Genomic DNA, 13,531 nt, shown 5'->3' on the forward strand with positions numbered 1-13,531 from the left:
TTTAAATAACAATAATTTTAATATAATTCTAAGTTAAACAAAATTACAGAATTATTTCAGTATTGTTTACCATGGTTTTACCAATCGTTTACCAAATAGATTCAATTGTCTTATAATCAATAATACAACCACAAGCTCCACGAACATAGAAAGTGTTAACAACCATTTGTTGTTACTTCTGCTATTATATCTGTGAGGCTAATCTCTCTAAAAATTCGTGTCATATTTGATAAAGTCTAACTCTGTCGGTGGTTCAATTTTCTAACCTGAAACAACAGAACAAAAGACAAATTAGTAGTCATACAAATTAATTAATTAGTACTACTAACAAACCAAAAATATCTAACTGCCACCTGTATAAAATAAACAAGTAGGACAATAGATAATATGCAAAGTCTATTTTCACTAAAAGAAATGTTTACTATTTGGTAAAATATTGTTTAGAATTTGTGAAGCCAACAAAAAAATTGTGGTTAAGTTCAAAGTAGAATAGAAAAATTATAATTTGTAATCAAAGTCTATCAACTACAATTCAACAAGCCAAACCAAAACAATTATTTTTAAGAAAAATCAAAACAATTATTTTCAGGAAACTATTTTCCATTCTTTTGACTAACTCTAAAGTCTAAACAAAGTCTGAATGTTTAAAATACTTTTTGAGTTTCTAATTAGATGTAGTTAAATAGTGGTTCATCACTTCCTATTAAGCCTTAAAAAATCACAGTTGTACTTTACAAAACAATAGCCTACAATATATGAAGTTACATACCCCAAAGGTTAAATATCCAAATTCAACATAAACTATTCACTTAAATTTCTATGTCTATAGCTGCCCAGAGATTCAATGTCTTAATCTCACATGAATTGTTCACATAAACTTCTATACTTCTCATTAAGTTTCTTTCATAAACTATTCAAAAAACCAACATCAAGAAGTAGATTATGTAAATTGTTATGCTAACCTTCCATTATTGGTCAAATCACTATAAGATGATAAGCTCATCTTACTATGACAATCATATATAACTTCCCTTATTAAATTATATATTTATAGTTTATATAACTTCCATTACATGGAATACATCAATTGAATCAAAGAAGTGTACTCAATACTCAATACCTTTTGGTGTGTCAAATAAGCATTTCTATTTCCCTTCAGATAATAGGTTCCAACAGATTATAATTCAAGTTAAGGCAGATTGTTGTTGGTGTAGAAACATACACGAGATACAATAAATATCTATTCAAGTATAAGTTCACATCATTAAAAATAGACTAATAACAACATATATCCTTTATCAAAGGTTTGGTTCATAGATGCTAACCTTAATTCGACATGATAAAAGTTGTCCCCTGTTGTTATTTTACTATAGTAACACTCTTCTATATGACACTGAAATGTTATTTCAAAAACAAAACTCAAGTATATAAATAAACAAGGTTAGACACATTGACAATGAATGTAGTTATAAGATGATGAATACAATAGTGTTAATTGTAACAAAAATAATTGAATATTAAAAATACCTCTTCTCTCTTGTCTCCTACAAATAAATTGTATTCCCTAGAGACGAGTACTCCCCTGACGGTTAAAGAGACAATCACAAATTGAAAACACAAAAGTCATAACTCAAGAATTCTTGAATCTGTACAAGTTATTAAAAATACTATTTTAAAATTGAAACTGATACTAATATAGCAGAAATATACTGGAACTTTAAAAATCTTAGTCCATAAAAAATCTCAAGTTGCTTAACAACTAGATATATACAATATTATTAAGATGTTTTTCCTATTACCGTGCAAAACAAACTGAAATTAAAGTATAATTTGACAATACCTTGTTGCATCAAAGCCTTAAATATAACAGTACTATGATGCACTTATTCCACCATCAGCCCCCTTGCATAAGACATATTTTCTAGTAAGATATAGTAACCTGGGCACTTCAAAGTCCAACCTCGAGTAAATTTTTAGATTTCCTTGCAACTAACGGTAGTCTGCAGGATTAGTAGATACAAATGAAGCAAAGTTAATTAGTTTCACAAAAAGGTGTTTCCAACAATTGAATACCTTGAACAATACAAATGTTGATTTAACGTATAAGACGGGTAGTCCTTGAGAGAAACAAGACTTAAGAGTAATAAGTGTATATGAACTAAAAGAAAGTATTTAACGGTAGAAAGTACTCATTGGACCTTCAATTCTCATCACAGGTACCTTAGGGAAAACCAAAAACAATAGTCCCTTCGGTAATAGCATACACCTTAACATCCGAACAGCCGATTCCTCTAAGATAGTCGACGAAACTATCCTATGATTTAAATTCAATCAATAACTACCAAATACAAATCACACTTTAAAGTGATAATCAATTATAAAAAAAAACAGTAACATCAAACTTAGAGCAAACACTTTGAAAGGATTAATCAATTCTTTGCAGAGTTTAATTCAAACCAAACTTCTCAAATCATAATGAAACACCACAATCACAAACAATCCACATTACGGTTATGTATTTACCTATCACAGACCATCAAAGATAGTATATTCCCTTCTAAACGAACTCTCGCGATGATAAAATCAAACCTGGAAAGAAACATTATTATTATCATTATATCTGAATCTTATCATAATCCACATATCAAATGAGAAGTTGTAATAAACAACAGTAATAGCAATAAAGGAAAAAAACTTTAATTCCATTTTTCATTTAGATCTAAACTAGTGGTCGAGATGAACAGAGAAATAAGTGGTCGGGAAGTAGACAGAGGGTTGAGGTCCAGACGAGCAGAGGCTGCGACCCATATAGAAAAGAGAAAGTAAACAGATAACCCTATAGGTTTAGGTTCGCGGGTACGAACATAGATGCTATGACCGAGAGAGATAAAAGAGACTGTGAAAGGAGAGCTTTCTTCATATAAATTAAGCAGGCGAAGAACGATGGTGTTGGGATTGAGGATTCTTGATTTTAGGATTTGATTCATAAGAGGAGGTGATTCAATTTACGGTTTGGGACAAGAAATTTGAATATCTGATTGGAGGGGTTCTTGTTAGAGAAGAAGCAATTTGATTTTTGATTTTAGGGTTAGGAAGGAGAAATTTGAGATTTTGATGAGTTTGGGAGAGAAGACATTATGAAAAAGTTTCACGCTAATGTTGTACAGGAGACATTTGTTAATTTGTCTATAGAGATTAGAGAAATATAAGAGAACGGTCATTTATATTTTTAATTAAAATAACTAAAAATTTATATGGCAACGGCTTTAATTTGCTAAAGAATATATTTCAAAACCGTTCTGGTTGTCATCAACAAGAATGAATATTAGCTCTTGCAAAATATTTTCTAAAAAAATATATATTATCACAACAAATTATAAAATCCGTTGCCTATTAAACTCTACGAGAACGGTTTTTTGACCTTCTAAATATTAGGCGTTGTGACGTGATAAACACAACACAACAAATTCCCACGCACTCCCAGGCGACGTGTAGGATCATGTCGCTAATTTTGTTCTCTGACGTGATTTTCCATGTTGTGTCATGGAATTTACGTCGCTACAGACGTGATTTTTTGTAGTGAATAATTGAAAATGTGATATGGCTGTCTTCAAATATAAATATCCGAAGAATATTTTGGAGTTTTTAGGAGTGTTTTTTACTCTATATGAATGTAAAAAAAAAAAATTCAAATAAAATTAAGGGACCCTGTAAATTTTGAGCCCTGAAGCTTGTTGCTCCTCCTCCTCATGGCAGGCCCTGCCTTTGAATATGAACACACACCTTCTTTGATCCTATTGTTGAAGTATCAATGGCAGAGATTGATTAGATCTAAGGGCCAGCATTAGTTTCAATATTGTACTTGCATTGTAGAGTATAAATACTCATTGTATTGACACTTGTACGTTTTATCCAAAATGAACAAATAATAGCCAATGCATTTTGTGATCATCTTATCTTCTTTCTGTTATTTTCTGTTACACTCTTTCTCTGTACTTCTTCTTCTTCACCAAGAATCAGTTATGGCTGTTGTGAAGATAACTTCAACATGGTATCAGTGAGCCTGCACATCCATGGCTCCTCCTCGTAACACCGCTTCCGTTTCTAGCTCTTCCGATCCTATTCTTGATCCCACAAGTCCTTACTACGTTCATCCAAGCGATGGTCCATCATCGATTTCCATCACTCCGGTCCTCAATGGTTCCAACTACCATAGCTGGGCAAGATCGATGCGCAGAGCCCTCGGAGGGAAGATGAAATTCGATTTCGTTGACGGTACTATTCCAGTTCCTACTGATTCGTTTGATCCGTTATTCCGTGCGTGGACTCGTTGCAATATGTTAGTGCATTCTTGGATCATGCGTTCTGTATCAGATTCCATAGCTCAATCGATTGTTTTCATGGAAAACGCTATCGATGTTTGGAATGACTTGAAAGAACGGTTTGCACAGGGAGATTTGATTCGAATTTCAGAATTGCAACAAGAGATTTACGCCTTGAAGCAAGATCATCGCACGGTAACAGATTTTTTCTCTCAGCTTAAGATTCTTTGGGAAGAATTGGAATTGTACATGCCAATTCCTCAGTGTACTTGTAGAATTCGTTGTTCCTGTGACGCGATGCGTAGTGCTAGGAACAATCACAATCTGTTACACGCTATACGTTTTTTAACGGGTTTGAACGATGATTACAATGTTGTGAAATCTCAAGTTTTGCTTCTTGATCCGTTACCTCCATTGAACAAGATATTCTCCATGGTAATTCAGCATGAACGCCAAGTCTCACCTCCTCAACATCTTCCTGTTACCTCAGATGATGATCCGAAGGCACTGATCAATGCCACTGATAGCAGGAAGCCACCATTCAAGAAGTTTGGTCAAAGAATATGCACATTTTGTGGAAAATCTGGACACACAGTAGATACTTGTTATCGTAAGCATGGTGTTCCTCCACATTTGCAGCGCAATTCTAATGCCAATGCCAATAACACTAGTGCTGAGCCTTCAGTTGACAACTCTAATACATTGATTTCTTGTGATGCTGATCATCAGTCCCCACCACAACTTACATCTGAGCAATATCAAACTTTGTTGACCATTCTACAGGGAGCTAATGGCAATACACAATCCAGTTCAGCAAATCAGGTGAAAACATTCCACTCAACTGCTAGCACAGGTAACATCACCACTTCACTCTGTTTGAACAATTCTGTTCTTAGCCCTTGGATTATAGACTCTGGAGCTAGTGATCACATCTGCAGTGATTCTCATTGGTTTGACTCTTTACACAATGTAAAGCCTGTTAACATTAGATTACCTAATGGTAATTTTGCTATTGCTAGTCAAATAGGTACTATCAGTTTCACTGACCAGTTTGTGCTCAAGCATGTTTTATATGTTCCTCAGTTTTCTTTGAATCTCATATCTGTGTCCAAACTTTGCCTTGAGTTACCTTGTATTGCTAATTTCACTAACTCAAAATGTCTACTTCAGGATCCTCAGTCACTGAAGATGATTGGTTCTGCTGATTTCATTGAAGGCTTGTATTACCTCAATCTGCACAATAAGAAGATATCATCCCTACCTGGTATTTCTGTTTCCCACACCATTACCATACCTGATCAAGCCTTATGGCACTTTAGATTAGGACACCTTTCCAACTCTAGAATGCACTTACTTCAGTCTGATTTTCCCTTTATTGTTGCTGATCCCATTGGTACTTGTGATGTATGCCACTTAGCTAAACATAGAAATTTACCATATCAAAGAAGTTTTAATAAAGCCCTTACTGTTTTTGAATTACTACACTTTGATATATGGGGACCTCTTTCTATTAAATCCATACATGGTTTTTCTTATTTTTTAACTGCTGTTGATGACCATAGTAGATATACTTGGTTAACCCTTATGAAATCTAAATCAGAAGCAAGACAACACATCATGAATTTTGTTAATCTGATATAGGGGTGTTCATGGGTCGGTTTGGGTTGAATTTAGCTAAAACCATAACCCAACCCGTACATGGTACACTGGTTTGGGTGACGAAAAATAACCACCCACAATATCATTGGGTTGGTTTGGGTAAAACCACAAATTTATGGGTTGGATTGGGTTGGGTAATGGGTTACCCAATATTATTTTTCTTTATATAATTATTAATGATATGTTACATTTTTTCTTAATAAATAGCTTAACATATTACTGTTGTTTTTTTAAACATCAAATGTCAAAATGTATAATGGAATTTATCATAAACATATATTTGTAAAAACCAAAGTTACATTAGTAAAACCTAGAATTGCATAAAATACTTGCAATTTATTAGAACTAGCATCAAAATAATCAAAATGTGACATCCTAAATAAGTTGAAATCATTACTTACTAAATAAAAGATGTTCAAAAAGTTGAAATTGAAGCAAGCAAAATTAAAAACATCAAAGTCATCACTTGTCAAATTACAAAAAAAAAATATATATATAGTCACTCAATAACCCATGGGTTTTGTGGGTTGGGTGTGGTTTTACCCATAACCCAATTATTTTGAATGGGTTTTCATTTTTGAAAACCGTACTCACCCAATAACCCAACCCAACCCACTTTTTTGGATCGGTTTGGGTGGGTTTTACTGGGTTTATTGGGTTTACCCAACCCATGAACACCCCTAATCTGATATACACACAACACAATACCATGGTCAAGATCATTAGGACTGACAATGGTCAAGAATTTTCTATGCCTCAATTCTATTCCTCCAAAGGTATTATACACCAAACTAGTTGTGTTGAGTCTCCACAACAAAATGGAAGAGTGGAGAGAAAACACCAACAAATCCTAAACATAGGGAGAGCCCTTTTATTTCACTCAAACCTTCCCAAACATTTCTGGTGCTATGCTGTCTCCCATGCTGTTTACATTATGAATAGAGTAGCTAGCCCTGTTCTCAATAACAAATCACCCTATTTCATCTTACATAAAGTTTTACCTGACTTACAAAATTTGAAAGTTTTTGGTTCACTTGTATATGCCTCCACCATTCAGTCCCACAGAACCAAACTTGATCCAAGGGGCAGAACTTGTGTCTTCCTTGGTTTTAAACCTGGAACTAAAGGATGCCTCTTGTATGACATTAACACTAAGGAAATATTTGTTTCCAGACACAATAAACATCATGATAACATTCTTCCATACAACCCTATATCCAAACCTGTTACATGGTCATACCATTATCCCATGGATAATACTACACCACACACCACATCTCAATCTATACCTACCTCTGTACCTTCTGCAGACTCTACACCTATACCTACTGCAGACCCTGCTTCTGTGCATAAACACACTACCCTTCCTATACCTACTGCCAGCCATACACCTGACCCACCTAACTCTCCTACTTCTCTCCCTTCCCTACAACCATCAAACCAACAAATAAACAAATCCTTTAAACCTAACAGACAGAAAATAACCCCTTCTTATTTGGCAGATTATGTTTGCAATGCCTCTCATGACTCAAAAGAATCAACATCCTCAGGTACTCTATATCCCATCACTCATTTCCATTCCTTTTCACATTTATCTCCTGCTCAACATGCTTTTTCCATTTCACTCACCCAAAATGTTGAACCAAAATCCTACAAAGAGGCTAGCAAATCTGAACATTGGCTCTCTGCCATAAAATCTGAACTGGATGCCCTTGAGAAACTTGGAACTTGGGTTATTGTTGACCTTCCTCCACATGTCAAACCTATAGGCAACAGATGGGTTTTTAAGATCAAACACAAAGCTGATGGTTCTATAGAGAGGTATAAAGCTCGATTAGTGGCCAAGGGTTACAATCAAATAGAAGGACTTGATTTCTTTGATAGTTTTAGTCCTGTAGCCAAGCTGACTACTGTGAGAATGCTCCTTGCATTGGCATCTATCCACAATTGGCACCTTCACCAATTAGATGTGAATAATGCATTTCTCCATGGAGACTTGCAAGAAGATGTTTATATGACTATTCCTGATGGGGTGACTTGCAACAAACCTAATCAAGTTTGTAAACTCCTCAAGAGCTTGTATGGTCTTAGACAGTCTAGCAGAAAGTGGTATGAGAAGCTAACTTCCCTGTTGCTTCAGCAAGGTTACAAACAATCCACTTCAGATTATTCTCTCTTTACTTTAAAGACTGCTACAGACTTCACAGCCCTCCTAGTATATGTGGATGACATCATACTAGCTGGTACTTCTCTCAGTGAGTTTCAAAGGATCAAGACTATTCTTGACAGTCATTTCAAAATCAAAGACCTGGGTGTGTTAAAGTATTTCTTAGGCCTGGAGGTGGCTCACTCCAAATCAGGCATTACCATTTCGCAAAGAAAGTATTGTTTGGATCTTCTCAATGACTCTGGCCTACTTGGTTCAAAGCCTGCATCTACTCCTCTTGATCCATCTATAAAACTACATCAAGACAATGGCAAGCCATTTGAGGATGTAGCTGCATACAGGAGGCTGATTGGTAGATTGTTGTATCTCAATACAACAAGGCCAGACATTAGTTTTGCTACTCAACAGTTAAGTCAGTTTCTCCATGCTCCTACCATGACTCATTTCAATGCAGCATGTAGAGTAATCAGGTACCTCAAGCATAACCCTGGTAGAGGACTTCTTTTTCCTAGAGATTCTGAAATGCAGCTCCTAGGCTACTCAGATTCTGACTGGGCAGGATGCATAGATTCTAGGAAATCAATTTCTGGCTATTGTTTCTTTCTTGGATCCTCTTTGATTTCATGGCGTGCCAAGAAACAGCAAACAATCTCCAGATCTTCATCAGAAGCTGAGTACAGAGCTCTCTCCACAGCTACATGTGAACTCCAATGGTTACTGCATCTGTTCAGAGACTTGGAAGTCACATCTACAAGACAACCGGTTCTTTATTGTGACAGCCAGAGCGCAATACATATAGCTTCTAATCCAGTATTCCATGAGAGAACTAAGCATTTGGACATTGACTGCCATTTAGTTCGAGAGAAGGTGCAACAAGGAACTCTTAGACTTTTACCAATTTCATCACAAGAACAATTGGCTGACTTTCTGACCAAGGCACTAGCTGCTCCAAAATTCAATAGTTTTATATCCAAACTGAACATGGTTGACATATACAATGCTCAGTTTGAGGGAGGCTGTTGAAGTATCAATGGCAGAGATTGATTAGATCTAAGGGCCAGCATTAGTTTCAATATTGTACTTGCATTGTAGAGTATAAATACTCATTGTATTGACACTTGTACGTTTTATCCAAAATGAACAAATAATAGCCAATGCATTTTGTGATCATCTTATCTTCTTTCTGTTATTTTCTGTTACACTCTTTCTCTGTACTTCTTCTTCTTCACCAAGAATCAGTTATGGCTGTTGTGAAGATAACTTCAACACCTATTAAAGTGTCTATTGATTGGCAGCATCAAATCACCTTGGTAAGATGAGTTGTTGCTGTTCAGAATTTGAATTACTTCATTTCAAGGTTTACTTTCTCAATCTATCAGAACCATCTTCCAGTTATGAAATGTTTCTCAAATGGTAGCTAACAATCCTCTTTCAAACTAGGTGTGTTCATGGTTCATGAACTGCACTGAACTGAACCACATAAATGGTTCAGTTCAGTTTTTAATAACTACATTAATAACAATTCAGTTAATTGTTAAAACAGTTTCAATTCAGTTATAAATTGGTTTAAACCGATATGTATATATAAACTGGTTTAAAACCAGTTTGTAATTATAAACCAATTTTATATTAAAAATTGTTTTAAAATTAGTCTGTTTTAAAATTTTATATATATATATATATATATATATATATATATATATATATATATATATATATATATATATATATATATATATATATATATATATATATATATATATATATATATATATATATATATATATTTGTTTCTGTAGGCGTTTGGGGATTTATATTTGAAGAGCTTTGAAAAATTTACAAATCTCAACTTGCTGAATCTCATATTTGTTATTTGTTTAAGCGCACACACTGAGTTTCAATTGTTCTCCTACAGTATATTTGCATTCAATAAATTTCCTTTATTAAGCGCACACACTAAATTCTTTTGCAAATACAAACTCAATTGATGACTTATGAAATCATTAATAAATTATTAAGTTTCCTGGAAATCAAAATAAAAGAAATAATTTATTCATATGTTCAGTAAAATAAATTAATTATTTTCCTTAAGTGAGTATAGAACTTAAATTACAATTAGATTTGGAATTTGGCAAAGGAAGAACTGACACCATATAATAAATACAGTACAAAACATGTAATATTTAGCCTTCATATTGGTCCAGTGGTGATTGGCGCTGAACTTGGTAGGGAGAACCACGGTTCGATCCCCCGCAACTGCGATCGGGAGGGGGCTTGACCCACTTGATGCCAGAGCTGTTCCCCCGAACCGGACTAAACCGGTGGTTATAAACCAAAAAAAAAAAATATAACCAGTTTTTGTTTTCGAAATTCTTTTTCCAAATTTTTATTTTCAGATTTTTTTTATTTTCAAGAAAAAAAATTTGAAAAATTGTTTTTTTACTTTCATATTTTTTATTTTTGTTTTGAACATTTTTTAATATAAAAAAATGTTTTTCTTTTTTTTAAATTTTTTAAAAAATTTGATTTTTTTTTAGAATTTTTTATTTTTTATGAAAAATTAATTTATATAATTAAACCAGTTCATAAAAGAAAACTAGTTTTGAACCGGTTTTAAACTGAATTTGAATTATTTAAATTAAATGGTTCAGTTCATTAACCATTTAAGTGGTTCAGTTTTTTTATGGTACAATTTGGTTCAGTTCATTAACCATTTAAGTGGTTCAGTTTTTTTATGGTGCAATTTGGTTCAGTTCAAGTATACAATTCAATTAACCATATTTTTGAACACCCCTATTTCAAACATCTTATATCAAGCCAGTAACAACCATTTGTAATAAGTCATATTTTGGGATCATGGTTAAACATTTATCTTTCATTTTCTTAAATCTATTAATCTTTCATTGAGTCATACTAGTTGAAAGGAAAATATGTTACAACTTAATTACAACATGAAACTCATCCCATGAAGGAGCTTATGCATTCAATCACACTATGCTAGATGCTAATTCAATCTCATATTTCTTCATAATTGGAGTAGCACACACAATGCTACAATCACTAACCTTAACAGAAGAAGAAGTAACAGTAGTTGTATAAGTATTTGACACTTGCACTGATTGAGTAGCAAAGTTAGCTCCATCAATCAAATGCTGAAAAGGGTTCAAAGTCTTTGGAATCTCCAATGAACCTTCCAACATTTTCACCACAACACTCATTATAGGCCTTAACTCTTGCCTATATTGAACACACATTAAAGCTACCTTAATCATTCTCTCTGCAATCTCTCTATTTTTCTCCTCTATTCCACAAACTATCATTGCTTCCTCTAATAGTCCATCATCAAATTTTTTCCAAACCCAAATTGGAAACCATTCTTGGCTATCACTATTCTCAATCTCAAGGTTTCTTCTTCTACCTACAATTTCAAACAACAGCATGCCAAAACTATAAACATCACATTTATGAGTTATAGGAAATGGCATCCAAAGCTCGGGCGCAGCGTAACCAGGCGTCCCTCTTCCTCCGGTCATCGTTATATGAGTATTTTCTCTGTTGCAAAGTTTCGCCAAACCAAAATCAGCAACTTTTGGATAGAAATTCTTATCCAAGAGAATATTTCCCGGTTTTATATCATAGTGGATTATTCTATGTTGACACTCTTCATGCAAGTAAGCAATTCCTCGTGCAGTACCGATTGCAATCTCATGAAGCTTTTCGAATTCCAACACCTTTTTCTCATGAAACAAATACCTGTCAAGTGATCCATTCCCCATGTACTCATAAACAAGCGCGATCAAGTTCCGTTCAAAGCAAAATCCGTATAGCCTAACAAGATTGAAGTGATGAATCCTACCAACTGTTCCGACTTCTGCCATAAACTGTTCGTCGATTTTCTTGTTAGAACTACCGCGGAGAACCTTCACGGCTACCATCGATCCGTTATTGAAAATTCCTTTGTAAACTGTTCCGAATCCGCCTGATCCTAAGAAGTTGGAATAGTTGTCTGTTGCAATTCTTAGCTGTTGACCTGTGAACCTTATTGGCTTCTCCCTTTCCATGTCGTTTAGAAATTTATCCATTGTGAGAGTTATGAATTGTGAATCTGGAGTAATGGAAGTAGTGGATTTAGATCCACCTCTTGCTTCGGTTATTCTTCTACAAACACAAACAAAAATAGCTACTTTAACAGCAACTACTACTGCAAAATAGAAAGTATTGAGTTAGAGTTCTTGTCACTAAACAAATGAAAAAAACAAAATATAATAAAGAAGAAGATCGTCATAGGTTGATTAGAGAATCCTACCTAGGGCTATAACAACTATAATTCCAACGTCACCACCACCACCACTGGTTGAATCACTGGTTGAATCACTTGTTGACATTAGACCAGAGATAAAAACTCAAAGCACTAGATAATGTTTTGTGAGGAGCAAATTGGAAAGGCAAAGTATTCACATTTATATGCAAATTAACTAAATCACCCTGTCACTCTCAGAGAAATTGCCACACACACACACACATATATATATATATATATATATATATATATATATATATATATATATATATATATATATATATATATATATATATATATATATATATATATATATATATATATATATGAATAATCTAATTATTGTGGCATGGAAATTTTTTATCTATCATATTTGTCGTGGGATAAATTCATACTTTAAGAAGAGCACATTCTTAAGACTCAAGTATTCACCAGTCACCATTAGACCATACACACAATTGTAAGTTTAAAAGTTAAACGAGCGTCGCGCTCTCGTCAAATATATAACCTATATAATTTTAATCTTTGAGGATCTTTTAATATGCATGATAGGATATAGACATAATATTTTATTTGCTAAATGTACAATAGTGTGAGAATGGGACCTAAAGACATAATATTTTATTTGCTAAATAATTAGGACCTGCTCACGTAATAAATAATTGAATACTTGCAATCCTGTATTTTTCTCGCTTGGATTTTGTGTCTGTCTCTAATCTGGGAGGTTTTAGATATGAGAAATGTTAGCTTTACACTCAATGTTACTCCTACACAGTATAAAAATACGGTTTGAAATTTTTTAAATCTTTAATAATTATTTTTTATTTATTGTGACACAAACAAGCACATGGCCATGGCTGTATTTTGATACGGTGCAGTGATAGGGTGTTAAATTTGAGTGTACACATAGCAAGTCTCTTTAGATATTTATAGCGACCCATGAGTTTATTCAAGACAGATCTCATAACTCTATCATTAAGAACGTGTAAATAGAGATAGTTTTCTTTACCCAAATTGTGGGGAGACCGTTTCCCCCTCCTTAATGTCATTCTATCGTTATATCCATAAGATAAATGAAGCTGG

At 33.8% G+C, this 13,531-nt stretch overlaps 1 protein-coding gene and 1 long non-coding RNA gene across 4 annotated transcripts; both read right to left on the reverse strand.

The window, feature by feature from the left end:
- Nucleotides 1-3,203, reverse strand: LOC131595120 (uncharacterized). 3 transcript variants are annotated; one of them, XR_009281716.1, is made up of 5 exons: nucleotides 2,524-3,203; nucleotides 1,841-2,309; nucleotides 1,528-1,582; nucleotides 1,326-1,393; nucleotides 1-266 (listed from the first exon to the last, which is right to left on the reverse strand). It is a non-coding gene; the product is annotated as an uncharacterized LOC131595120 (long non-coding RNA). The 3 variants fall into 3 exon arrangements; XR_009281715.1 differs by having other exon boundaries at nucleotides 1,841-2,314; XR_009281714.1 differs by having other exon boundaries at nucleotides 1,841-2,000; nucleotides 2,524-3,202.
- A 7,651-nt stretch (nucleotides 3,204-10,854) lies between these two features.
- Nucleotides 10,855-12,627, reverse strand: LOC131599566 (G-type lectin S-receptor-like serine/threonine-protein kinase At1g34300). Its single transcript, XM_058871876.1, has 2 exons — nucleotides 12,455-12,627; nucleotides 10,855-12,349 (listed from the first exon to the last, which is right to left on the reverse strand). Exons 1-2 carry the CDS (start codon nucleotides 12,531-12,533, stop codon nucleotides 11,136-11,138), a joined length of 1,293 nt encoding a protein of 430 aa, XP_058727859.1. The 5' UTR covers nucleotides 12,534-12,627; the 3' UTR covers nucleotides 10,855-11,135.
- Between the last annotated feature and the right edge of the window lie 904 nt (nucleotides 12,628-13,531).

The sequence above is a fragment of the Vicia villosa genome, linkage group LG4 (assembly GCF_029867415.1).
Source record: "Vicia villosa cultivar HV-30 ecotype Madison, WI linkage group LG4, Vvil1.0, whole genome shotgun sequence".
Lineage (NCBI taxonomy): Eukaryota > Viridiplantae > Streptophyta > Magnoliopsida > Fabales > Fabaceae > Vicia > Vicia villosa.